General features: G+C 47.2%; 1 protein-coding gene across 10 annotated transcripts in view; it reads left to right on the top strand.

Annotated features, from left to right (window-relative positions):
* Arnt2 (aryl hydrocarbon receptor nuclear translocator 2) overlaps positions 1-27,777 on the top strand; it is a 169,922-nt gene that overhangs the window by 137,255 nt on the left and 4,890 nt on the right. For 8 of the 10 annotated variants that reach the window (XM_076937188.1, XM_034510402.2, XM_076937176.1 and 5 more), the window contains exons 12-18: positions 3,219-3,370; positions 10,567-10,639; positions 11,406-11,529; positions 13,949-14,048; positions 16,313-16,451; positions 17,057-17,207; positions 26,552-26,688. In XM_076937188.1, the coding sequence (XP_076793303.1) occupies positions 3,219-3,370; positions 10,567-10,639; positions 11,406-11,529; positions 13,949-14,048; positions 16,313-16,451; positions 17,057-17,207; positions 26,552-26,688 (876 nt within the window). Of the gene's footprint in view, positions 1-3,218; positions 3,371-10,566; positions 10,640-11,405; positions 11,530-13,948; positions 14,049-16,312; positions 16,452-17,056; positions 17,208-26,551; positions 26,721-27,777 lie in introns of all 10 variants that reach the window. The other 2 variants (XM_076937200.1, XM_076937197.1) reach the window with 1 other exon arrangement.

Raw genomic sequence — 27,777 nt, 5'->3', positions numbered from 1 at the left:
AGGGTCTCTCTCTATACCTGTTGCCTGTGGATCCAAAGGTAGAACTCTCAGCTACTCTCCTGCACCATGTCTGCCTGTGTGCCACCGTGCTACAAGCCATGATGATAATGGACTAAACCTCAGAACTGTAAGCCAATTAAATGCCTTCCTTTATAAGAGTTGTGTGGTCAGATGTCTCTTTACGGTGATAGAACATTGACTAAGACAGTAACGATGGTGATGATTAAGGTGACGGTAATGATTATAAAGTGACAATGGTAACTATGATGATTGATACCCATGACAGCTGTTTTCATAAATAGCCAGGCTAAGTTAGGTTTTAGGATCTTTGCAGTCTCTTGTGTTACTAGCCCCACACTTGAGTCAAGGACTATAGGATGCCACTCTGAGCTTAGACCTGGGTCGTATTACCAGCCCTCCTTGCATGTACAGTTCAATCCCCCATCACTCCTTGACTTCCTTGCCTATACACAACTGTGCCATGCTTTCTAGAAGGAGAGCAAGAATCTCATTTGCCAGCACCATTCCTACCCTCCAACTCTTTCCCCAACTTCATTCCCCTTCCGGAATCCTTCATTCAGATCAGGACTTCAACAATAGATTCCCAACTCCTAGCCCTCCTGGTGGCCCCTGACATTTGACTGTGAGTTTGTAGCAGACTCTGTGAGCTGTGGTTATCTACACATCTCTGTATCCCCTGCAAGGTGACCTGGACTTTGGAACAGAACGTTCACTTTGGCAATGGGGACAGGGAGTTAAGATTGGGAAATCAAGTATTCAAAGCATGCATATCTCTTCCTATGATTGCAAAGCCTTGGTAGGTATCTTTCAGCTCTGAAGCTTGTGTTCCTAATACACGTTATTCTGCTGAGCTGATCCATAGGCTGGAAAGGCAGGGCTGGCACCCCACCACCACCACCACCTTCTCTGTTCTCTACTCTCAGCACCATACCCCAGCTTTTACAAGGTGGGTTCTACTGCTAGTCTGTGAAACACAGTGAAAAACTCTCATACCCCTTTAGTTCTTTCTGTTGGAAGAAACAGAAGGTACACACACTCAGGACAGAGGACATGGGTCTATTTGTGCTATGCGCCCAGGGAGCACTTCAGGCTACTGACCTGAGAGGATGTGACTTTGACTTCTGGCCCCTGTGAGGAAAGAGGCCAGTCCCAGTTAGGGGACTGTGATAGTTTGAATAAGAATGGCCCCCATAGGCCCATGTAGGACATGGTAGTATTTGAGAGGGATTAGAAGATGGCCTTGTTGGAATAGATGTGGCCTTGTTGGAGAAAGTGTGTCACTGGAGGTAGACTTGAAGGTTTCAAAAGCCCAAGCCAGGCACAGTCTCTTTCCTTGTCTCCCTGTCTCCCTCTTTCTCTTTTCTTCTTTCACTCTCTCCCCCTCTTCCCCTCATTTTTCCTCCCCATATCTCTCTCTCTCAGTGTCTCTCTCTCAGTCCCTCTCTCTCTCTCTCTCTCTCTCTCTCTCTCTCTCTGCTTATGGATTAAGAAGCAGCTTTCAGCTACTTCTCCAGCACCGTGCCTGCTTGCTGCCATGCTTTATGCCATGATAATAATGGACTAAGGTTCTGAAACCGTAAGCAAGTTCCTTACCAAGTCCTATGGTGTCTGTTCACGGTAATAGAACAGTGACTAAGACAGGGACCAGCTCTCTGAGACAACATCCTCTAAGTAGACCAGCTTCACTTTATCTCATCAGCCTCATTCTAGGTGGTAACAAAGAAGACCCCTGCACTCTTCCTGCTTTCTTGGGTTTTGTTCATTTGTTTGTTTTTTGTTTCTCTTGGCTATTCCCTAAGAGGGGCTTGTCTGATACTCTGCAGACTCTGCCTGGTTTCCCCAGGGGCAGTGTGGGAGAAGTCAGTCATCTGGCTGCTTCAGGGCTATGTAGCCAGTTCATGAGGTGTGCTCTAAGTACTACTGTATGCAAGACACTGGGCTGTACAGTGGGAAGCAGGCTGCAAACACAGTGATGTTAGGAGTCCAGCCTTGCCTGGCTCTAGAATCAGACCCTATTCTTGTCAACAATCCACCTGTGAACACACCCAGAAAGACTGAAGACTTACATTGCCAGGATCTGAGACTGCATGCCTACAGGAAGGACTTCTGCTTGCCTTAGCTTGTTCTTGGGGACAATCACATGCAGGCAAGGTCTGTTAGTCATTCCAATAGCGTCTCCATCTCCCACTTCTTTCTCTTTCATGAGACTAATACCTGGATGCTTCCAGCTGCCAGTGGGCGGGTGTCTTTACATACTTTTGTATTGTGTGAATGAACAGAGGAAAAAACAAGCTATCTCTAGAGAGATGAGCTTGTAACTTGGACATAAGATCACAGTTCTTGTCCCTCTTTGCCACTAGAGCTGTCTGGTCTCAGAGAACTTAATTAATCTTTGCATCCTGGTAATGTCATCTGTAAATAGTGAAGCCACCTTTCCAGGTGTCCATGAAAGTACTCTGGAAACCATGCTGCAACATGAAAGTGGTGGCAGATCGATACATTCAAATAAATAATGCATACAGATTTACCAGTTTATTTCACGTCCTTCCTGAGAGTTTATTGAACCCATTTTACAATGTCAAACAGAGGTTAAAATTTTTATGTGAATTAAGTCCATCTAAGAAATAAGTTCATGATGCATTATAGCTGTGCACCTAGCACTCAGCCCCAGAGCACCTAATGCCCAAGGGAAAAAATAAAGGAAGGAAGGAAGGGAGGGAGGAAGGGAGGGAGGAAGGAAGGAAGGAAGGAAGGAAGGGAGGAAGGGAGGAAGGAAGGGAGGGAGGGAGAGAGGGAAGAAGGAAGGAGGGAGGGAGGAAGAAGGAAGGAGGGAGGGAGGAAGAAGGAAGGAGGGAGGGAGGAAGAAGGAAGACAACTCTTATGTTGCTGGTGCTGCCCTGTACCAGGCACTGCCTGCATATAGGATGCTCGCCATCTGAACTGTAGCCGCTAAATTAAAAATACTGACTGTTACTGGTCTCTCACATGGGATGACAGAGTGGCCCTGGGGCGGAAGCAGATGGAAGTATGAGCTTAGCTGCTACCTGTCACTCCTACTCTCCTACCCCTCCTTACTGCCGTTGGCTGCGGCAGTACCCTATTCTGTGGTCCTGCTGACCTTCCAGCGGCCGGCCACACTGCCTTGCTGTTCTCTCTTCCTCCTCCTGCTGACTTTCCTTGTCCAAATGTTTTTGCAGGTGGTTAAGCTGAAGGGCCAAGTGCTGTCGGTCATGTATCGGTTCCGCACCAAGAACCGGGAGTGGCTGTTGATCCGTACCAGCAGCTTCACCTTCCAGAACCCCTACTCTGATGAGATCGAGTACGTCATCTGCACCAACACCAATGTCAAGTACGTGCACAGCCCTCTCCTCTGCTGATTATTCACATATGAGTGAACTGCTTTGCTTGAGGCTCCCTTCTCCCCATAGGCTCTAGCTGCAACCCGAAACCCCTATGGGGTGAAGGGGCAAGAAAAGGAGAGACTCTGGGTTTCTGTTACTATGGGGTGCATCCCTGCCATGTTCAGGTCAGGGTAGCACAGCCTCCATTCCGTTCTTTTCCTCTGGACATTAAGTGAAGCAGAGAAGTAACTACTTGCACATCCTATTGTGGTGGTCACTGTGCCTGGTCTCCTGGTCCTGCTAAAGCTAGTGTGTAGAAGAAGTGGACTGGGCTTCCTAAAGGTCAGGCCAAGGTCAAGCAGCTGTTGTAGCAGCAGCACATAAGCCTGGAAGCAACCCTCGCTGTTCCCAGCCTGGAACCCCTGCCTTTCGTGTACATTCCATATCCATGGAGCTGACAGGTAAAACTGAGTTCTCGTCTTGGCCATGCAAGTTCCTGGTTTTGTGATCTCAAGTCACTTCCTCTCTTACCTTTCACTTCCTTTTCTGTGACATGCTCCCTCTTTTGTGTGTGTGCGGGCATGTGAAAGCATGTGGAAGCCAAAGGGTGACATCTGAAGTCCTCCTCAGTTGCTCCACCTTACTTTTTGAGATTGAGTCTTTCACTGAACTTGGAGCTCCCTGGTTTGGCTAGGCTCGGACTCTTGCTTCCCAGGGATCCCATAAGCACTGCTGAGCCTACTTTATTTACATGAGTGCTAAGGATAAAACACTGCTTGTCGTGCTTTAATGACTGTTCTCTCCCGCAACCCATGGCTCCTCCTTTCTGGAGTTAAGCTTAGGTCTGTAGGACAGACTTGTGGACACAGTGCAATAGCGATCATAGCTATGGGCAGGTCATGCCTCTTCAGATCAAACATGGAGGCAATACAGAAGAAGTGTGATTTCAGATGCTTCCATTATACTACTTTGAGACTTTTTCTTTTTAAACACCGGATCTCATTTTGTAACCCTGGCTAATCTAGAACATACTGTGTAGACGAGGCTGGCCTGGATGTCACAGAGGTCTACCTGCTTCTCCGTCTGCTGTAATTTGACTTTACTGTGCTGTGAATGTGATGCACATTAGAAGGGCACCATACTTTGGATCGTGAATCTTCTCCTTCCCTGGGCTAGCAACACACTAGAGGAAGCTCATGGCATGCTAAGCTGTGGCAGAGAGAGACAACTCCACTCAGCCATACATCCATGCCAGGAAACAGCCATCACTCTGTGTGTTGCTAAGCTTGATGCCGTGGGTTGGGGACAGTGGTGCCCTTGTGATTTCCAATACCACATACTTACGATATTGTATCAGGTGTAACCCTGGTGAAGGAATCAACACATGCAAACATGTGGGCACAAAGGTGTCCCAGTGAGTTAAAGCACATGGAAGTTATGCCTAGGATGACAGAGGTTGTGGAATGAGATGGGCATACTGAAGACTGCCCTTGTGTCTGCCACCCATGGCCACTGGAATTCCCAGTCTCCATTACTCGGGTTCAGTCACGGCTGATCCTGAAACCCATGGCCTTCTTTTCCCCATCTCTTGACACTAAGGGATCCTTCTAAGAACCTGCCACATCCCTCTGTCAGAGCATCCCTTCTGACCTGGCCTTGCTGAGCTACTGCTGCTATTCAGCTTGTCCCAGTCCCTTGCAGCCTGGCTTTCACACTAGTCCAACGGCTTCAAGCACGCACGCCATCTGGGACACAAACTCTTACTCCGATACTTCTCCATCAACTGGCTCCTGGACCAGCTCTCCTTCTAGACATCTTCCACCCCTGTGTACTTGGTACAACTGGATTCGTCTTCTACCCCATCTGCTGGTCAAACTGTACATGGAGCAGAACAAATATGAGAAGCCAGAGATCCAGATGGCCAAAAAGATGATCCTATTTCATCTTGGGGTTTCAGTCAAATTGAGGGTGTTCCATTTTTCCCTGTCAATCCCACAATGTGGACGAGGGGTGCTCCTTATCCAGAGACCATAGACATCCCCATGAGTGCCACACCCTTACCTGATCCTAGATCTGATGAAAATAAAGGAAGATTGAGAAATGGGAGTAGAGCCAGATGCACAGGGCTAAGGAGGACCTGGCTGCTGCTGTGTTCAAAGTATTGAGGGTGCTTACAGGCTAGGGGTGTTAGGTCCTTGGCAGAAGAAGGACAATGCTAGCCTTAACCTGCTTAGCACCTGTGTTGCGTCCAAGCCAGATCTCTGCCCCTAGGCTTATCTCTCCCAATATGGCCTCACACCTGCCAATTCAGGCTACCTAGCTAAGAAGTCATGGAAATAGACAAACAAGCCAACTATTCAGAGTCCTGGACTCTATTCTAGAATCTTCCCCCTTTGGATCTTAGGAAAAGCCACTTCCTCTCTGGATTCTGCCTTCTTCTCTGCCCCTCATCCCTCTTTGTTCCTTCTCAACATGTGGTTGTGTACACAGGGCTGTGCTCAGCAAGGGCTCTGAGGCAGCTGAATTCCTGTGAGTGAGGCTGTTCATGAGGGTGTCACCTATGCCTCACTGTCAACCTTCCTAAATCTCCCATCACTAAATCCTCCCTACTGGTGAACTATGTATATAGCACGTGAGAGCCACCCCATCTACAGTAACAGTCCCCTGGCTGGGCACCCAGCAGCTTTCTCGATTGGGATGAGCAGAACAGACTAAGGAGCCTTGTTAGAGGTAGTTGGGGGCTTTTCAAGTCATTCATCATTGGTCTTTTCTAGTCTTCGTTTACCTTCTGAGTCACATGTCTGGTCACAGCTAATAAAGCTGATACCTCCCCCCTGACCACCATGACCAGACATGGCCTATGACAGCCAAGATGCTTGCTTGCATTACCATTCTTGCTTTAAGGGGAGAGCCAGTCCCAGGAGCCTAAAGCTCGAGCTTCAAAAGCGTGAAAGCATAGCTAGAGGTAGGCAAGAGACAGTGGACAGATACAAAGGAAGAAGGAGACAAACTAGACCCCCCGAGCCTGGGAAGCACCCCCAGGAGACAGCCCTGACAAAGGGGAGGCAGAGAAGCAAAGTCACTCTCCTCTGCAAACCACCCCCAGCTGACTGGGGTGGCTTTCTTTTCTGAAAGCCCGCAGTGTTGACAAGACAGAAAAGCATTTAGTTCAGGAGTGGGCCATTCTGCTGTCTCAGGCCAGTCATCCTCAGGAACTCCTGGAAGTCATGTTGTCCAGAAAGCCCCGAGGACACCTGCAGCAGCTGCAGTAGCAACACATGTCAGTTTTCTAAACCAGGTGTTCACTAGCAAGGCTGAAAAGCTCGCTGTGGACGGTAGAGGGCAGTGCTGACCACGCATGTGAGCCGACGAGCCCTTTCTTTAGTTTTGTCAGCTTTGCCAACAGTAGGCCAGCTAGTTAGGAAAGATCCTCCCATGCCCTGTGCTTGTGGGGAGGATCGAGGAGTTGCTTGCTCAGTAGCCTTCAGCTAAGAGCATCCAAAAGCAACTTCCTGAAGAAGTTAAGCAAGCATGGGTGTTTAGCATTTGTGCTGAGCTGCTGAAAAGGCTCTTTGTCACCTCTGACTTCTTCCTGTTCCTTCCACACAGATGGAAGCCCAGAAAAACAGACTGATGCAACACACAGGGTGCACATGGCTGAGGTGGGCCAGGTCTTGGTGTTTGGGATTTGATACTCTGAGAAACCAGTCACGTCAGTCTTTCCGTATTCACCCATCTTAGCTCCTGGACATTCACTTCCCATCTCTCTTCAGGGGAGTGACATGCAGTTGTCCTTAGGACAAGCCTCTGCTATTAAACTAGCACTTGTCTGAGGTTGTCTCAGGTTCTTATGACACCAGTCCCTGATGCGTGCATACGGCCATATCTACATGTGTGCACTCGTGTGTATATGCATGGAGGGGTGAAGATGCATGTGTCCGTGTGAGGGTAGGTGTATGTATGCATGCATGTATGCATGAGTACATGCATATACATATGTGTGAGTACAAACATGGATTCTTAATTCCCCACCATCCCCAAAACCCAAATGATCAATGATCATATATACTCGGTGGTAGTAGTCGTCAGTCACTTGCTTGATAGTAGGTGGAAGGTGAACAGAAGGGATGGATGCAAAAGGAGGCAGAAAGTTGTATGCCCAGGAGGCAGCAGCCTTCAGTGAAGGCTGGACACAAAGACACCATCCTCTTCTGTCCTTCCTCCAGCCAGGCAGCAACTTCCAGCCAAGGTGGGACTGAGACCCCCCCAGTGACGGGCTCCAAACACGGGGAGCATCTTGATCTCTTATTTTCCTGCCCCTCAGAGGAGAACCAGGACTGAAGTTGATGCCCAGAATTCTAGCACGCTTTCCCCTCTGCCCCAGTGAAGGTCTTGGTGTAGTGTGACTTAAACACTCTGCAGTTAATAACTAATGCTTGAAATCAATGCAGCAACAGTTACTTTTTAACCAGCTATTACCAGAATAAAGGACACAGAGACCTTAAGAATTATAATTAGCTTTAAAGCACCAAAGCTGGGCAGATATTAGCCCTCAAAGCTATTTTTTCTGCTTTCGTGCCTTGAACCCGTTTATTACTTGTCATGTGTAGCATTCCTGCTTCATCAGGCTGGCCCTCATAACCACACGCTCAGGGTCCATATCACCCCATGGAGACTTTCCTCTTCATCCTCTCCTTGCTCTCCCTCATGGTCTCTGCCTGAAATCCCAAGCCCAGCAACCTTTGTCCTGCCTACCTCTCTTCCCAGCTATAGACTGTCAGCAACTTTTATTAACCAACCTCAGATAATTCGAGTGCAAGGTTTGCAAAACAAAAGCTGATGTACATGAAAATTCATTCTTCTTGGGGCAACAAAATTGACTGGTGTACAGAATTAGCATTTGAATACATCGCAGCACCAGACCAACCCCCAACATTTTGGTGACCTCTCAGGTGATGGGCACCCTCATCAGACCACTATTGAGTCAACCCACAAGGCCAAAGAGATTGTGGCCCTGAACACGATCAAGTCAATGCCATGTGTCCAGAGTCTTCCAAGAGCCCTGGGACATGGAGGGTGTTTATTCTGGGCAGAGGAAAGAGAACAGGGTCTACAGCCCCGCAGAATTATATTTGAATATAATATAATTATATTCTGTGCTGTGTTCTAGCTGGGAACACCACTTATACTTGCTGAGTCTCATCTTCTTTATCTAATAATTGATAGCCATATATTGTAAAGATGTACAATGCTGGCCAAGTACTGGTGATCAGTCCTCCATTCAGATATTAGCAAGCTGCCAGTGAGCCTTCATGCCTCCCTGAGATGTGGGAACAGGAAACGGCAGATAATGGAGTGCAAACCAGGAAGGACAGCAGTTCTTCTTTGATAGTAATGATTATATTGATTCTTTTAAAAAATTAAGAAAGGGTCTCGTGTTGCCTAGGCTGGCCTTGAATATAACCTTGAACTACTGCATCTTTTGCTTCCACGACTCTAGTGCTGGGATTACAGGCATGGGCCACCATGGCTGCTTTTATGCAAGGCTGGGAATTGAGCCCATAGTTTCAAGCATACACTCTCCTAACTCTGCTATATCCTAGCTCTTTTTTAAAGTTTTTTTGAATTATTATTATTATTATTATTATTATTATTATTATTATTATTAATTGCTCCACTTTGCTGATATGAGATACAGAGGCTCACACTGCCTGGTGGGACAGCACATGCTTCTGATTCCATCCTTGCAGGATGGACTCAGGTTCCTGTGCTCTCTTGTACCACAGTAAAAGATCAGGTCCTTCACTCCCTGGAAGCTCTGTCTTCTCATCTGTCCTTCCCTGGGGACACAGCTCCACCAGAGCCTTGCACCTTGCAGGATGGACTCAGGTTCCTGTGCTCTCTTGTACCACAGTAAAAGATCAGGTCCTTCACTCCCTGGAAGCTCTGTCTTCTCATCTGTCCTTCCCTGGGGACACAGCTCCACCAGAGCAGGAGTCTGGGGGGTTCTGAGTCATCAGAACAGAACTTGGACACGGTTGTTTTCTTTGCCTCTGCATAGTTCACTGTATAGACTTCTGGATTTGATTTTAAAGCAGCTGCCCAGCAGGTCCTCCTATGGAGTCTCTTCACTAGGGGATCTAGAACTAAGGACCTTACTTAAACTTTACCTTCTTTGTAGTATAAGTTACAGGCTTCACTGTTCTATGAAAGCAATCCAGTCTCCCTACTTTAAAACGTGAAGCACCAGTTTTCTCTCTCAACCTTTTGTTTCCACCCCCTCCCACACACACAAACCCCATCTCTAACAGAACATCCTGGTAGAGTAGGAGGAGCCAAACACTTTGAATTCAACCCTGAATCAGATCCTGCTCTGTTGTAGCAGGACATCTCTGACCTAACCCTAGCTTTGAGCTTCAGCTTCTTGATATTAGCATGTGGATGAAGTAACCACCATAAAAATTCAGTCTGAGGGATGTTAAGATGTGCACTCCGATGGCAGGTATGCAGCTACACCCTGCAGCTTTGCTCGGTACTGAACAGACTGCTTTCCTGAACTTTGCTTTTAAAAGAATTTTAGTACTATATTTTTTCCCCTGCATAAAACAAAGTCATTTGCCAACGCTCCTTATTTGATCCAGGCATGGTGGTGCCTGTCTGTCCTCTTAGAATGAGAGAGTTAAGGCAGGAGGATCAACAGTTCCAGGCCTGTTCGGGGTGCATAGCAAGACCCTGTCTCAGAAATAAAATTTGAAGCTGAGAAGATGGCTCAGTGGATAAAGCACAGAACAAGCATGAGATCCTGAGTCTGGATCCTCAGCACCCATGGAAACAGCTTAGCATAGCCCTGGAGCTGAGCTACTGGGGTGGAGACAGGTGAGTGCCTGGAGCTCATTGTCAAGCCAGTCTAGCGGATCAGTGAGCTCAAAGAACAAGATGTAAAACAAACAAGGAGAAACTCCCGATGCCAACCTCTGGTCTCTACATGCACATACACCAGGACACACACATGTACTTTTCCTTACCTTTCCAACAGTTTGTGTAGAACTCAAAACCTGAACTACAGGGGTTGGAGTAAAATAAAAGCAGACCGCTTTTTAGCGCTCTGTAGAGCATGGGATACTTGGCTCTGAGGACCCTGCCTCAGCCCTGTTGCTTCTCACCTTTCTCTTCCTTACACATGTGTTGACTTCTTGTTTCACAGGCAGCTTCAGCAACAGCAGGCAGAACTGGAGGTACACCAGCGAGATGGGCTGTCATCATATGACTTATCTCAGGTGAATTTCTGGGAAATTCTTTTCTGATTCACACTCAGAGGACTGAGAAATAAACCCACCCCAGGACTTGATGCCCTCCTCCATCCCAAGGCACCAAGCTCCATCTACCCTCTGGGCTGCTAACAGTGCTCAACCCCTGCTTCACTGTTGTGGGTCCTCCTTCCTGAAATGAGCCACAGGGGGCAGAGCGTAGGTAGTGAGCAGGTGGTAAGCCACGGTCAGCTAGCACTGAGCATCTCTAGGGGACAGAGGGACATTCCAGTATGGCCCCCAGTCTCGCAGGCACAGAAGCCAGAAAAAGCAGGCTCTGGATATAGGTACTCTGACTTACTAGCCATCTTTGCACCATGGCTTTTCTGCTTTAACGTGTCTCTTTCTGTCATACTGTGTCCTTTTCTTCTCTCATCTCTGCTGGTCCTTCTTCTCTCCTTTCTTTGTCCATGCTTCCGACAGCTGACCATCAGAAAAATTGACATGGCTTAATTGACATGAGTATCTGACATTCCCAAACTAACCTTTAAGTTCTCTTCCTGATGTTTACAGTAGATTGGTTCTTTTTCATTTATCTCCAAGAAAGTAGTCACTGTAACAGTGGCAATATTCCTGTAACCCTTAGTTCACACCTCCCAACCCAGAAGCCCTTGAGCTTCCTGAAGAGCCCTAGCTCTTCCACCTAAAGGGATTATGTGTAGGGACAACATGTAACTCTTAGAAATACCCTATGTGCCTTATGTGTGGGTCGCTACTGTGTTTTATGTGCCAACAGGTTCCAGTACCCAACCTACCTGCTGGTGTTCACGAGGCAGGGAAGTCTGTGGAAAAGGCAGATGCAATCTTCTCCCAAGAGAGAGATCCTCGTTTTGCTGAAATGTTTGCAGGCATCAGTGCATGTAAGTGTGCCAACAGTGCTAGGCTGTGAGCTTTACAGTGTGAGCTTTACAGTTGCGCTTGGACCACCCGGAGATGCACCCTAGAGACAGGGGCAGCTAAGGTGATTTTTGTGTCACTGCCACAAAGCATAAAAAGAACTCATACAGGAGGCAGGACAGAGTCTCTGTATTCCTGTCCCTGCCTCATCACCAGCGATAACCAACCTCAGGTCATGGCATCTCATCTTTAAAATGTAAAGGGTCAAAGCAGACAATCTGATCCAGTACTCAATGCCTTAGTCACTGATCAGAATTCACCATTGGAACAAAATACCTAAGAAAACAACTGACAGGAAAAGAGTGTTGTTTTGACTCTGGGTTAGAAAGCAAAGTTAGAAAACCACAAAAAAAAAAAAAGAGGGAAAATAAACAGCAAGAAAATATGAATATCGAGACTTACAAGTCAAGATGATATCCAAGGATTACAGATCAATAACTCCCACCCAATTAACATGTCAAAATCCAACATAATCAAACAAATGGGATGAATTCTTCAGCCCTCAGTGGGGAGGGATGAAGATGCTTGTCGAACACAGGCAGGGAAGTGGAGTGTCCGCATCAACAGAGAAAGATTTCACAATGTCCCTGTGGGCAGAGGAGAGAGCCTGAACTGACTACAAATCCCATGAACTCTGAAACACAGAAAAGCCAATGTAATCATGACATAGGAAGAAACTGATAAAAGCAAAGTTGATGTAGCTCAGGATGCCTTCCTTTGTTTTCAACAAATCGAAGAGATGAAAACAATAAGACGGAGAAAGATTTAGAAGACTAAGTAATTTATACACATTAATATGTGCATATTTGAGATTACATGTATGCATATACATATATAAACATGGAAGTACTGTGTGAGCACAGAACAACAATGTGTTTATTACTTACCACCAAATCACATGAGAAAAAAACTAACTTGCATGAGGTCTTGCTTTTCATAGTTGTAGTTGATTGTATGCCCGTCACTTGTGTGGTGCTGGAGAATGGGCACACTAGGCAGAGCTCTACCACTAAGCAACACCCCCAGCCTTCGGGGATTATGTTTATAGACAAGATGGCATCCTGAGTCTCCTTTACCTGTCAGTACTAGCCTTGTCTCCTCCTCACTCAAGCCTTGCTCTTTATGCCCACTCTCAAGGCCTTTGTATTACACTGAGGATCGAGCTCCTGTCCCTTCAGGATGTCCCACAGCTGCAATATGACAATGACTTTATTTAGAGCCCAAGAGATGGAAGTAGGGTATTTGGTTCCTGTGTTGCCTCCCAGACCCAAGCCCATGGGCTCGATTATCAACAGCCCAGTACTGCACACACCTGCCTGGCAAGCTGGGCTCAGGGAGGACATACATGCAGCATAGTCACTGTCATGTATCCAGCCTTGATTCCCTTCCTCCCACTGTCATGAGGGTGATTATATAATTGAGGCATCACGATACTCTATGGTCACAGATGATGCATCATGGAACCAAGGGAGGGGTGCACTCTGGTTGACACTCTGCTGTCTAGAGGCTGCATCCATTCACATTTGATCCCTGCTTCTCATATCACTACCAAAACCAGCGTCCTTCTTGTGTGAGATCTCGGCACTCTGCCTGTGCCTTGAGCCTTCTTAGCCTTTTTCTGCAGGTGACATGCTTGAGCAGACTTCTCACCCAGCCTAGATCTGTGTGTTTCCTGTCTCATGAGATGCTCAGTCTGAGATCCTGGTGGAAAGTCAGACAACACTCTCCAGCTGCCCTGGCCAGTCAGTCTGAGGTATCCTTTAGCACCTGCTGATTGAGTCAGGAAAGAGGCACTGGATGGGATTCAGGTTGGGTCCTCCCTTGCTGTCCTGTGACCTGGGACAAGCACTGCCTCAGTTTTCTCATTTGTAATAAATGAAAGCAAATGTGTAAGCTGTTTGACTTTTCCCAGCACTGTCTTCAGTAAACATTTTACTTATAATAACACACAGAATCCTCATCATAGCCCAGGAAGAAAGAGACTGCAATTATCATCTTCTTTCAGATGGAGAAACTGAGGCAGGGGAGAGTCCAATGAGCATCCCAAGTGACCTCTGTGACACAAAAGGCCAAGCCAAGGTCCAAGGCCAGGCAGCTGAGGTTACCCTGGGTGCCCTCACCTCTTTGCACATTTCCTATGGTGAAACTGTGAAACTGAAGGCGTAAATACAGTAGTGCCTTCCCACTCTCGAGGGCTTGCCTTCAGGTGGCTGGGGCCATTCTAGGAGCCAAGAGCCTAAGAGAGTACATGCCAAGGTGAAGGTGAGAAGGCTGTCCCATGTGGACCTCCTGAGCTCCCAGGCCATGCCCTGTTCCCGGGTGTCCCCTCATGGTTTGCGGCACAAGGGGGACCTTCACATGCAACTTTTATGGTTTTCCTAGCGGAGAAGAAGATGATGAGCTCAGCCTCAGCATCAGGCAGCCAGCAGATCTACTCCCAAGGAAGTCCATTCCCTGCCGGGCACTCGGGCAAGGCCTTCAGGTAGGTGCCAGGGAGGGGCTTGGTAGAATAAAGGCCTGAGTGCCAGCATTGGCTCTGTGACTGAGCAGGAGTCAGCCATTCCTGAACTGTGGGGTGGAGCCAGGATGGAGACTTTGGACTGCGGTTCTGCTCCATCAGCCCTTGCATAGGTACTGGGCATCAGTGACTCTCAGACACAGAAGATACTGATCCTCTCTGTGATCCTGCAGGGAAAGAGGGAAGGAGATGGTGTATAGCCAAGATCCAGGTAGGGCCCGATTGGGAAAGTAGCCAGAACTGCCCTGTTCTCTAATTTGCTAAGGCCGTGGCCAAGTGCAAGGAGAAAAGGTGGTCCATCATATCTTAGCCTCAGCCCTAAGAACCATTCAAGGGTACAGGAGGGTGCCTGGCTGTAAGCATCAAGGCATGCAATAGCTTATAGATGAAGCTTGGCATCACCACTGAGGGCCAGACCTGGTTCAAGTTTCTTCTGGGAAAAGCAAACAAGAACCCAGGAGGACTGCCAAAGGACAGGCCAGCAGTCATCAGGGAAGGCGTCCTCCTGTGTTACAACAGATACCCCTAAGGTCCCTAGAAGCTTCACATATACCAGGCATAGCAAGGTGGTGTTTTCCTTACATCCCAGTTGAACTTGGATCAACTCTGAACAGGGCTTCAAAGACCCTGCAGGGAAGAGGGTTGGGCAGGCAAACCCAGTGCCCAGAAACTACATTGGCCACAAAGGGATAGGAATCTCCCTTTCTTGATGTTCTAAGAACAGATTTCCTACATCAGCAGCAGGTGTGACCAGCAGCCCTAGGGAGGGCTGGGCACAAGGGCCAGCACTTTGTTCCAAAAATTACAGGCAGAGTTACAGCTGTCCCTCATTAGTCAGCATCCTAAGGGTTGTGCAGGCTGAGGCATGTGTTAAAGAAGAACTACAAGGAACAATGTCTAGAAAATGTGCTCTGAAAGAAAGGGAGATGCAGATGTAATATGACCAAAGTAATGGGTATGATGGATCCAGAGTGAAGTCCATGACTTTGGCAACAGGCATGGTTGCTGATATCTATAATCCCAGCACTAAGAAGGCTGAGGCAGGAAGAATATCATGAATTCAAGGTCAGAATTTATTGTACATTGTATAATTAATGTAGCTGATTTTTAAAAGGAGACTAAATGAAAAATAAATAAATTATCATCATTCAGGGCATGATGGCACATGCTTTTTATCCCAGCATGTAGGAGGCAGCAGACTCTATGAGTTCAAAGCCAGCCTGATCTACATCGTGAGTTCTAGGTCATCCAGAGCTACATAGTGCGACCCTCTCTTTAAAAAGAAATCAACTTTAGCTCTGAACTAAAGCATCCATCTGGAGGAGGTGGGAAGGAGCAGACACGAATGTCAAGTAAACTCATTTAGGAAGACAGACATCATGTTCTAACAACCGAGTTTGCTTTACAATCTGTAAGGGGTTAGAGAGCAGAGAAAAGGGTTAGAATACAATTGGTAAAACTAGTCTGTAACTAGTCTCTTTCTTTCCAAATCCACCCCAAAACCTACCTCTATGAAAAACCTAAAATTAGATACAGCTCACTTCACTAGATGCTAGATGTATTCACAGCCCACGCCCAGCACAGACCCAGGGAGATAGCAAGAAGGGCCTGGAGTCGTACAAGTCTCCCTCCAACTCCAGCCCTTTCCTTCACTTTGCATAGCCCAAAAGGCTCCTAGAAGAAGGGCCTGGTAGTAGAGAGTGTTAGAGCATCCTCATCAGGCATGGAGCAAGCTGCACATTGTGATACATACTACAGGTGCCTAATAAAGATGCACCAAATTAATTCATCTGCAGGCAGAAGAAGCAAACGAGCAGTCACATAAAGCAACCTTCCATCCCCAGGTTTGTCTCCGTGTTGAAACTGGCAGCTTGCAGCCTATGTCCAGAGGCTGTAAGCTTTCTGAGTGCCCCAATGGGACAAATTAACTAGAGCACAAAGAGCAGGTCGCCCAGAGTCTAATTTGTATTCAGCAAATCGTGTCTCTTCTTGGAATGAAATCTTTATAGAGAGCTGGGGGTGTTCAGGGAAAGATGATGGTGGGCAAGTATAAGAGCTGCCAGACCCTGGGGGAGAAGGAGTCTGAGAATAGAAGCCAGCAAGGACCTCTGGGCTGTGGACAAGCAGGAAGACAGTAGGAAAGTGAGCCAGCTCAGGATCTTGTAATAGTCTCAAGAAAGCAGGCCATTTCTGGGAATAAGGGTTTTTTTTTTTTTTTCTTCTCCTAGCTCTTCCGTGGTCCATGTGCCTGGAGTGAATGACATTCAGTCCTCCTCCTCAACGGGCCAGAACATATCCCAGATCTCCCGGCAGCTGAACCAGGGCCAGGTGGCATGGACAGGCAGCCGTCCACCCTTCCCAGGGCAGGTATGAGTGAAACATGGCCCTGGGTGCCCAGAGTGGCAAAAGACCTACCATCTGCTTTCTTGAGTCCCAGCTATGAGGTTAGGTCAGTGCTCCCAGTTTCTCAGGAGTCCTCACCATCCACAGGGCACTTTGAGAGCTGGGTCCTCAACATTTACACCATCTCTGAGCAGTATCCTTTTCTTTTTACAACCTCCCATTGGGAAAGAAATCAAGAGGAGGTTGGGTACCCAAAGATTCCTCAGCAAAAGCAAATCCCTCATCACTATGCCAAGAGGCCTGTTAACACCCAACCATGCAACCAATACTCCTAGTTCCCTGGAAGGTACTGGAAGGATAGGTCTTATTCAGCAGAGAGGCCTCCATAAACTGAACTTGGAGAAGCCAAGCCATTGTGTTCCTCAAAGTAATGTTAAGCAGCTCCACCCCCAAGTCTCCAGGGACAGGATTCTGCCCAACCTCCCCACTCCCGCCCCCAACTGGGCTCATCCCTTGCTAGTGAGAGAAGCAGAGCCTCCTGTTCCTGAAGTGACCTCAAGGGTGGAGCTCAGTGGGAAGCTGGTTGGTCCTGCCTCTTTCTGTCCTGACCATTGCCAATCCCACCCTAGCCCAGCAAGACGCAGTCATCTGCCTTTGGAATTGGATCAAGCCACCCCTACCCGGCTGACCCTTCGTCCTACAGTCCTCTCTCCAGCCCAGCTGCCTCCTCACCAAGCGGAAACGCATACCCCAGTCTTGCCAACCGGACTCCAGGGTTTGGTAGGTGGGGGATGAATGATGGAAAGAGTTCCTGTCCTGAGCATCATGTGTCCAGGGCTGATCCCCAAGGCTTCCAGAATACAGGGCAGGGCCCCAAAGTATCCCAGCTCATCTCCTATCTAGCTACAGTCAGGAGGGCCTCAAGTATCGTAAGTCATAGAAGCATACACCTTGACCTTGTGATTCAATATTGATATTTCAAGTCATGAGCCCTTGTTCTTGTGTTGTGATGTGACCTGATTGTTAGTTTAACCCCATATGGCCCAAGGGGCAGAGACTTTCACAATCCAGAAGTAAAAGATTCTCTATTCAGAAACCCAGAGAAACCAGGGATAGCCAGTTGTGTCAATGAAACCAGAATGTGCCCTTTTTGCAAGGTGTATTTGCTATTTTTCTCATTCTGAGACAAATTACCAGAGGTAACTTCAGGACAGAATGGTTTATTTTGGCTCACAATTTGAGGATCAGTCCATAATAACAGGGGAAGGGTCACACTGTAGCTGCAGTCAAGAAGCAGGAGATGAATGTTGATGCTCAACTCACTTTCCCCTTTGTATTTCTATTTCCACAGCCCGTGGAATAGTCATACCCCTCAGTTAGGGTGAGTGTTCCCAACTCAATCTAACCTGTAAACTCCCTGGCACACGTACACACCCAGAGGCTTGTCTCCTGGGTTGATTCTAGATTTACACTAGGACATCCTATCTCATGTGAATGTTTCCTTGCTCTGTGAGAAAGGCTCAGGCCAAAATGGGTGCAGTGGCTATGGCCGTGTCCTCTGGCTCAGTCTCCTGCCGGTTGTTCTTTGTCTACTTGATATATGCCAGCATCTCTCCCCAGACCAAGGACACAGTCCACAGAAGGGGAGGTCCTGCCAGATTCCTCATTGTACAGTCACTTGGTAACATCCAAGAGTGAGGCACCCAGGAATTGTCTATACAGACCCATCATCCTCGGTTGAGCAGGAAGCCAAGCCTCAACTCCCTCGTTTTACTTGTCAAGTTAAAAGCTTCCATTTAAGTGGCTCGCCTGTCAGTCTTACGGGAAGGTGCCCTCCATAACCTATCATCACACAGTGTAGCTATGAGCTATCCCTACCTCTCTTCACTCCCACACCTGACAGTGATGCTTCTGCCTCAAAGCACAAGGTCTTGGCCACGATGTCCCAAGACCTCAGGTTTGTCTTTTCCCATTGGAGCCAACAGTCCCTCAAATACAAACCTTATTTACATGTAAGCACACACGTTTAAATGTTCTTCTGGGTCACCGAGGAACGCAGGTGTGAGAAGCACAGATTCCTCAGCCAGTTTCTCAGTCAGCCAGGCCCTCAGCTCTGTTGCAGCCTGAGGACAAGGTCCCTGGTTCCCAGGATAGTGCCCCTGCCTGCTTTCATGTGTAGAATGTTCCCTTTGTCTGGGAGCAATGACCCAGACTTACTGTGACTCAGCCACCCTTCATGAGTGCCAGGCCCAGTACCAGTACTGGAGACAGGAAGAGACTGGGCTGGCCCAAAGAAAGGCTCAGGCTAGTGCACAGTCAAAGTTATAGGCAGAGATAGAGGAGACAGGTAAGAGGAAGCAGAGAGGTACTCCCCAGGTACAGTAGCCAGACCTTCATAGAGGCCTTGGGGAGAGGGAGAATGATTACTTGTTTTACAGAGCCAGGAAGGTCTTTAAAAGAGAGATAGATGGCATGTTTCTCTAGGAGGACTTGACAGCATCTTGTGACCATGACAAGACAGGTGGGCAGGCTGCTACCTGTGTCAGCAGTTCGGTGCCTTTATCATGTGCATTTGGCCACTCTCCATGAAGTAATGACTAGGTTCTGAAAGTGTAAGTGGAGGTCGGGCCCTAGGTAAAGGCCACTGGCCAACTCTAGTGACCAAGAACAGGTCACACACTGGGACTTCTAACTCAACTATTTGTGCTACATGTTGCTAGGTGGTAAGTATGCAGCAGCTGGTCATTACTAGGTAAGTACTTAGTGGACACTGCCCAGGAGGCATCCACTGGACGTTACACATGTTTGAATTTATTCAGCACTTACCTGGCCATAAGGGAGAGATCATTCTTATTCCCATTTCAGATGAAACAATGGAAACTCAAGTCCTCCTAATACAGTGGTTCTCAACCTTCCCAGTGCTTGGCTCTTCAATACAGTTCCCCATATCGTGGTGACCCCCCACCATAAAATTATTTTTGTTGCTACTTGATAATTGTCATTTTGCTACTGTTATAAATCATAATGTAAATATCTGTTCTCAATGGTCTTAAGTGACCCCTGTGAAAGGGACATTAAACCCCAAAAGGGATCGTGACCCACAGTTGAGGACCACTGTCCTAATTAATGGATCCGTGGTAGAACCAAGAAAGGATTAAGGCTGTGCCCCTCTGCTCACTGCCCTGTGATTCATATCCCTTTGGACCCACTCTTCAGAGAGTAAGAAATAGGCAGAAGAGACATCTGCCACTATGTCCCTTGGTTTGTGATCATGAGAAGGGTGGGAACTCTGCTGTGGAGGTGTAGCAGTTAGGACTGAGGAGTGTGACCCTACCCTCAAGGCATCAGAGTGACCGAGCCCAGCTGGAGGAGAGGTGCCACCATCTCAGGAGGCAGCATCACCTCACAGGGCTGGGGGAACCTACCTCAGTGGAGAATTGTATCTCAGCCTCTGCTGTCCAGGACTCCAGGAAGCAGAGACCTACTGGGGGGTGGGGCAACCTTGGTCAAGGTCAGAGGAGAGAGTGTAGGATTAGAAAGAGGACCTGGGGGAGGGGTTTACTGTCAACCTCAGGAGGTGGAGGAAATGTAGAGGAGAAATAGAGCAGTCTGCATTAATGGTCAGTTTCATTAATTATTAAACAAACATGAAACAGTTAAAGCAGGCAGTGCAGTGTTCGTGAGGCTGTAAACACCAGCTTAACCCTGCCTGTGGGCATCCCTGGGCACCATGGATACAACCTTGGGATTCTACACGGACAGCAGCACCTTGCAGCATTACAGAGGAATTAGGGTTCCTCCCTCCCTTTTACTTCCTTCCTTTCTGTCTATTGTCCCCTGTCCTGATAGCCATGAAGTCTGCCTGTACATAAGGCACTTTAGACCTTTTTCCTTGATACCTACAAAATGGATCCATCTGTAGGAATTATAGAGTAGATCTTTATCTGTTAGCCAATTTTTTCTTTGCTGGTCCTGTAATGGGGCCAGGTGATATTATTATAAAATATTAGCCCCCTCTCCTTTTAGATGCCCAGGGTTAACCTTACTTTAATTCCCAAGGCTATATCAAAAAGAGTGTAGGCAGGGAAACCAAAGGCAAACTTCCCCTGATTATCCTCAGTAGACACAGACAAGTCCTAGAGCCTCTGGAGTGAAACCAGGACTGTCCCTTGCCCGTTCACAACAGCCTTCTTCCCATGCTCTGACATCTCCGCCACTCACCCCTAAATGTGTCTGAACATAGCCCCAAAAGGATCAGGAACACTGATTTGTGTCCCAAATGCTTTTGACACACAATCTTAACCTGCCAGAGTTCAAACCAACTACCTACATAATCTCAGAATTAAGTCATAAATATTGAATGCAAGTTCCTGCTGGGAGCATCTCTGAGGTGTTTCTTTTACCTTTGTAGAATAAGGCCTCTTTAGAAGGATGAAGGAAGAAGGGAAGAAGAGAAGAAAGAAAGAAGGATGGAAGAGGAAGGGAGGGAGGGAGGGAGGAAGGAAGGAAGCAAGCCAAACCTGAACCAATGGTTTAGTAGGTTCACAGAAGAAACTTGCTTATATAAAAGGCTTTGGCTTTCTTTACCTTAAATTGCCATTAGATGTTAAAAGTGTAAGCATGCAGTCTCCCCATCTTGGATATAATGCTCAAGAGAATTTCTTTCTGCCTGAAGAATTAGCTCCATACCCACATAAATAGCGCTATCTATACTAAATGACTAGAGAGGGTCTGAGAACAGTTCTGGTATTGCTACAAAAGTGGGCAGCACCAGAGTCCTGAGAGGAGGAGAAACACTTAGTCCCAGCCTGCTTCATGCTGTATTTCCCAGCTATAGGGTCAGACATTGATTTAGTTTGGGGGCATAGGCTGTGCCATCACCCTATCTCACTCTTACTCTCTAGCTCAGTGAGTGGGACCCTAAGCTTCAAATTCCTGTCCCCACCTGAGATTTTCTCTGTAGAGAAAGGAGAAGAAAATAAGCTTGAGGACACTAGGAGTGAGCAGAATGTAAAGATAGTGGTTGTTAAACCCCGGCTGACAATAGAGTTACCATTTGCCTTTCCTCACTCCGGAGGTTTCTGGGTAGGGTTAGGTCTCTGAGTAAATTATTCTGGGTGCTAGGGAAAGTCATAGAGAAGAACTGAAGGTGTCATGTAGTTCTGTCTAGGTCTTTACTTTCCATGATCTTTGAAGGTATCCAGGAAAGAAAAAAGAAAACAGAAATGGGGCGGAGGGTGGGGGTGAGGAGACTGGGGTATATGTATGAATGAGTGTCTGTGTCACAGAAACATTTAGGGAATAGATCCTCAAGGAGCCTAGCTGACTGGAAGTCCTAAGCAATAACATGGATGCCACCATTTGGTTAGTCACATGGCTATTACCATCTTATTCTTGGCTGATTACACAGATGTCTCTACCAATGGTGGGGATAGTTCCACAGTAACGTGTGCTCATTCACTTATAAAAGATATGAGTCCCCATGGGATCCATACATCTCACAGACTGGGTATGGACCAGTATTGGCAGCTGCCCCCAAGATAAGTCCCAGTTGACAGTTATGCCAATACTTGATCTTGTTTGCCTCTGTATAAATTCTGTTACTATCCTTTAAGGCCTGAATTGTTTTGGTTGGGAATTGGAATAGCATACTTTCTCCAGTTCTGGAGATGCCTAAGTCATCATGGATGGTTTCCCAACTAATTGAGGGTCATGATCTACAAGTTGTCTTGATTAGTGGAGACCAAGATTTGCCCCCATTTTGTTGTTTTTGTTGTTGTTGGTGGTGGTGGTGGTGGTGTTAAAGAACACTTGAATTTGGTTAACAAAGATGTGGCAGAAAACAGAAGAATGTAAAATAATAGTGAGTGACCTGAGACATATAAATTGTATAGGACATATCCTGAACATTGGCACAAGATTGCATACACAGAAGAAAGTTGTAGACAAAACACACTAGTGAATCTTATGGTATCAACTGAAGGTCAGGGAGTCCATACCTTACCACAATTTTCTAAATTTCACCAGGAACACTAAAAGATGTCACCTGGATCTTACATTCATTTCCTTTGGCTTTAGGTCCTTGGTATTATAAGCTGTTGAGGGGGCAAAAATTAAAAAAGCCCCTGACAGACCTGGGAGGGAGAGGGAAGTATGCCCAGCATGCATCTTGGTTGCTACTTTGGTATTGCATGAAAGAAGTAGGAGGGAGAAAGTGTTCTACAACACGGATGCCGTATTTCCCCATGAGGATGGCGTGGACTGAGACCAGGGACTCTATGATACTCTGTGTTGGCAAACATTGAAGTTCCTCAAAAACCATGTTGTTAAAATCTGATTTGATGTCCCATCAGCCTTTATGTGGCAGCTGCATCCAGTTAGAAAAGCAACTTCCTGGGCCCTTGAGATCAGACACCCAGATAAGAGCAGGGTCCCAGACAATGTTAATGCCCTCTATTTGGGTGAGGGGTCTGTATGACCAATTCTGCTAGGCTACTTGATTTATTTCTCTCTTGCTTTCAATCCTTGGCCTCTCTGACTCCCAGGGAATCACATGATACAAAGGGATACTCCTGGCACCAGGGAGAAAAGGGAAGTTTAACTTAGTGCCGTTTACATTTCACTATGTGACCACTGGCCACAAACACATGGGGAAACAATCCAAAAGAGAAATTGCATTTGCCATTCAGCTCTGGCCCTTAACCTCAAGGGAGAGAGCCTGGAGAGGCAGGAAGAAGAGACTTATTTATTTTATGAAGGCAGAGTACCAAAGGGCAAAATGGAAAGATAAGCTTCAAGTCAAATCTTCCCAAAGGAATCTAAGCCAGAGGGTAAACACTGGGGGGCCTGGCCACCAGAAGGAGCTTACTTGAATCCTGAAGTATGGTCACCTACCTTGTCTCCAAAGGAGTGGCTTTAAGTCTGTTTGTGGTCACGTGTCACTGGAGGATATAGGTTCCCTTTTGTAGGCTCTTAGTCTCCTTTATAAAATTATTTAAAATCTGACTCAGAAGGAAGCTTGATTAAAAGTAATTTTATGAGAATTTTAGAAAAAAAAATACAGCAGAGCTGGCAATGTATAACTCCTGACATCTCAAGAGGAGGGAGATGGAGAAGAAAGTCAGTCATGTCTTTTGGTTAATGTCAGTAATGGAGGTCTACAAGCAGGTCCATAAGAGAAACAGTGAAAAGTTTGGAGTATTGGTTCAGCCATGTTTAGATGTTTGGATGGCATTCAAAGAAGAAAGGACAAATTGCACTTCTTGAGTTAGAACTTAGAAAAATCAGTAAGTTTTAACCCTAAAGATCTGTAAACAACTGCATCAAGGGAGAGGCTATTAGAGGATGTAATTACATAATCTCACTGAGGAGATAATTCTTCTTCCCATCTCCTTAGCTATGGCCCCAGAAGAATCCCCTTTCCTGGGGGGTGATCTCCTGGCCCCGTGATTGACAGGCCTAATTGGTGCCAAGTCCACCATGGCTTGTTTCTGGAAAGATGACTGGAGTAATGAGAGAATGAAGAAAGGACAGACACCGAGACACGCATGCAGGAAAGCTGGGATTCTGTGTTCACTCTAACAGAGCACACCTACTATGCAACAACCCAGAACTTCAACATGTTTATTCTGTACAGCATGAGGGGGAGGTTAGCTAGTCTTGGTAGGTCTCTGCACCTCCTGGCACAGCAGAAACTGAGGGCAGTTCAGTATCTCAAAGATGGATAATGAAGATTAGGTTTAGAGCTCAGACAGAACAAGTTGGTAACTGTCAGGTAGCTTACAACTTGAATCCCCAAATTTGTTAATCCCTCTGTTTTAATCTGGTCATTGGTGTATAATGTTTCTTGTAGAAATGCAGGAAGCCAAACCCACAGCTTGCTCAGAAAGGACCGTTTAAGATACTAAAGCACTCGGGACATTCCCTCCCTCCCTTACTCCTCCATGGCTTGTATATGGCCTGAACTGCATACAGCATGCTTCCAGAGACAGTGACTTGGCAAGCACCAGCATGTCCATGTTTTGCATTTAGCATCTGCTTTTCAATTTTAGGATGAGGTAGTACCAGCAACTCGGCCATGATGACACAAGTCCAGACAGGTGAAAACAAATCAAGTCAGGCCACAGCAGAAGACACCACTGCGCCCTAGGCGAGCCCCTTTTGGAAAGCACAGGAAATTCCCCTCCCTGAATGCTCCACCCAGGTCAGGCTGAGTAGAGGCTGGAGAAAAAGGAATGTATCATTCCCAAAACATCTGAAGCTTCTTCCACTGATAAATGAGATGCGCAAATAGAGAGGGAAGGCAGATGCAAGTGCCTTATTCCTCCTCGCCGAATCTTGCCCCCAAATCTCAGCTATGTACATTTTCTAACCGACAAATTGTGAAGAATTATAGACATTCCTTTTGGTATTAAGCAACGTTGAAAGGTGAACTCCCTGCCAAAGAAGCTGAAAAGTCTATGGCCCTTGTCTGGTCCTCTCTGTAGGTTAGGTAGGAAGCAGCTGCCTCTATCAGGGCTCATTCCCTTACCCAGCAGGATTTCTCAGCATTTACACTGTTGATGGGTTGGTTTAATCCCCACTGGGTAGGGATGTCCGGTTACTAAGGATGTTTATCAGTCTCCCTGTATGTTTATTGGTTGTCTCCTGCTGTTTGTGAGAATGAGAAGTGCCAGCAGTTCCCCTCACCAAGAACCATTAAGCTAAACCCAACAGCGCTGAACAGTCTGCATAGGACTGTTAGAACATAGGAATCTTAGAGCAATTTCCACCCGCTGCCACCTCCCAGGACGGTGATCGTGAGCAAAAATGAAGTCTAGCATTAAACTTCAGCTAAAAAGATGGACAATGTCAGCCCTGCCTCTGTCCCTTAGGAGAAGAGACTGCACTAAGGTCGACAAGTTTTGAGCTGCCCCAGATAGGGGATGTAATGCAGTTACCCCAAACACCTGACCTAGCAGGAGTCCAATCCATCTAGGCAGGGCAGCAGCAGCCTGGGTCTTACTCTGGAAGCTGGGAAATGGACATCAATATGGTTAGAACCCAGCTCATGGCTTTTAGCTGCACACATAGCTTTTGGAGTAATGACCTAACAAAGATGTTAGGAACCACTGGGTTATTCCAGAAAGGAGTTGTATGTGTACTTTGGGAACAGGCCACATGCAGGTCCTGCAGACCATCTGCGGGTTGATTGGGTTTAGGCAAATGACCCACAATTCTCCCTCAGACAGGAGAAGTCTTGTTGAAGGTCATGTTTACTCTGTAGCTTTAAAAGTTAGTCATCTGGTTCTGGAAAATCAAAAGTGCCTTCAGTGGCCCCTTAAGTCTCCCTTATCGTGGTCATCCTTCATCCTCCAGGAAGACTCAGGTTTAGGTGGCACCTGCTCTTCTGTTTCCATGGTAACCTGTGCTTCCCTCAGAAAAAATACTCAGCTGTATTGACCTCTGAACTCTCTTCCTTCCTCAGCAGACTAAGTTGATCTCCATTCATCCAATAGTCTTAGACTTATGCTCTATTTATCAAATGAGTGTGGGCAGGCTTCCATGTCAGGGGTGTCTAAGTTCAACCCTAGGTTTATATGATAAAGAAAGGTTTATATGATAAAGGCTTTCTGAGCCTTCAGTTTCCTTAGAATTTGAAGAATGTGGGTAGTAGACTCATCTCTTAGATTTGGAAGTGAATTGAAACAATGTATCCAAGACAAGCTTAATGTGGAACATACAGTTGCCTCAAAACTCTGTCATTTCTGTCCTTCAGTGGTTCTCAGAAGCAGCATAATTAATTGATTTTTACTGTTGCAAATGTTTAAAAGCATTTACTGTCTCAGAAGGTTATTTTTTTTTATTTTGAAATCTATTACCTGTAATTAATAAAACCATGTACTCTCGGGTATATAATCAGCCAGTCTTCTCCAGTCCTCGCCTCCTGCTCTTCTCTCTGCCTCTGACTGTCCCTGAGGTACAACTGAGAAGACTTCACCTTGCATCATCATGGATAACCTGGAGGTTTCAGATGCAAGTGACTGCTACAGCATGCCTGCACTCTTTCGTCTCACTCTTCTTCTCCATCCCTTCCTCCCGTCCCTTCTCTATCCCTTTTTCCCTTCCTTCCCTCCATGTTTCAGCTGAGAGTGGACAGAGTGGTGGGCAATTCCAGGGCCGGCCCTCGGAGGTCTGGTCCCAGTGGCAGAGCCAGCATCACGGACAGCAGAGCGGTGAGCAGCACTCCCACCAGCAGCCTGGCCAGACTGAAGTGTTCCAGGTAAATCCAGCGAGCAGCGCCTTCTCGTAGGTGTAGGTACCTGCGCCTTCTCTGCTTCCTTATGTCCCTTTCTGCACCTCTGCCTGCCCTGCCCGGTAGCCAGCAAGTGAGCCCACCCCAGCCTGCAATATGGGGAGCCCACAAGTGGAAGGAAGGTCCTGCCCTGCCTAGTCAAAGCCTTCAGGTACACAGGAGAGGCACGGAAACCATCAGCCTTTCAGCTACACTCACACAGGAGAGACTACATCCTGAATCATAGCCCCATAGTTGTCCAGGAGGGGTATATGGAGCCAGAGACACTAGGGGGTTCATCTTGGGTCAGGGTTCATGCCTCACTAAGAGCTAGAGACCCTCAGAGCTCACCATGGGCAACACACACAGCTTCCAAGAGCTGCAGATACCTAGGGGCTTGATTGCCTCAGCCTGTCTCCTCTCCACTATGGCAACCAGGAGGAGGAACTCCCATCCCCAGACCCTTAGCCTAAGGCAGCTGGGCCAGGGCTCAACTCTCTAAGCTGAGAATCTAAGGCTACTTCCAAACCTCCACTGTTAAAGACTTGCCTTGCTGTTCTCAGTTCCTAGCACAGAACAATCTTACTGTGCTGGTGGGTGACAAGGCATGACCTTACCTATCATACGAGACTCAGCCTCCCAGGTTTTCCTGGAACATTGTAAGTGCAGGTATGAGCCTATTAACTCTCCTCAGCTAGAGGTGGGCCTGCCCACCCAGTCTTTTAGCAGCAGCCCAGGCTCCTCTGGGGGACCCTCAGAGTGCTGTCTGCCCTGTAGACCAAAGCTCCAAGAAAGAGCCAAGGTGTAGGAGGCTCAGGTCACACTCTTCCTTAAGACTCAGTGACACACACAAACACACACACACACACACACACACACACACACACACACACCTCCTACTAGGTCAAAGAGCCAGGTATCCTCAGGGGTCCACCTGGCTATATTCCCTTCCTAGTACAAGGAAGTGCCTTTCCCAGCCCTCCGGATGGCTTTCCTCCCTCCTCTCTCTGTAAAGACCAGCCCCTACCCACTGTTCATGACATAGGGAGGCCCTAAAAGGCATTATTTCCTAACAGT

Source organism: Arvicanthis niloticus, chromosome 1 (assembly GCF_011762505.2).
Source record: "Arvicanthis niloticus isolate mArvNil1 chromosome 1, mArvNil1.pat.X, whole genome shotgun sequence".
Classification (NCBI taxonomy): Eukaryota; Metazoa; Chordata; class Mammalia; order Rodentia; family Muridae; genus Arvicanthis; species Arvicanthis niloticus.
This window is presented reverse-complemented; position numbering and strand designations above follow the sequence as displayed.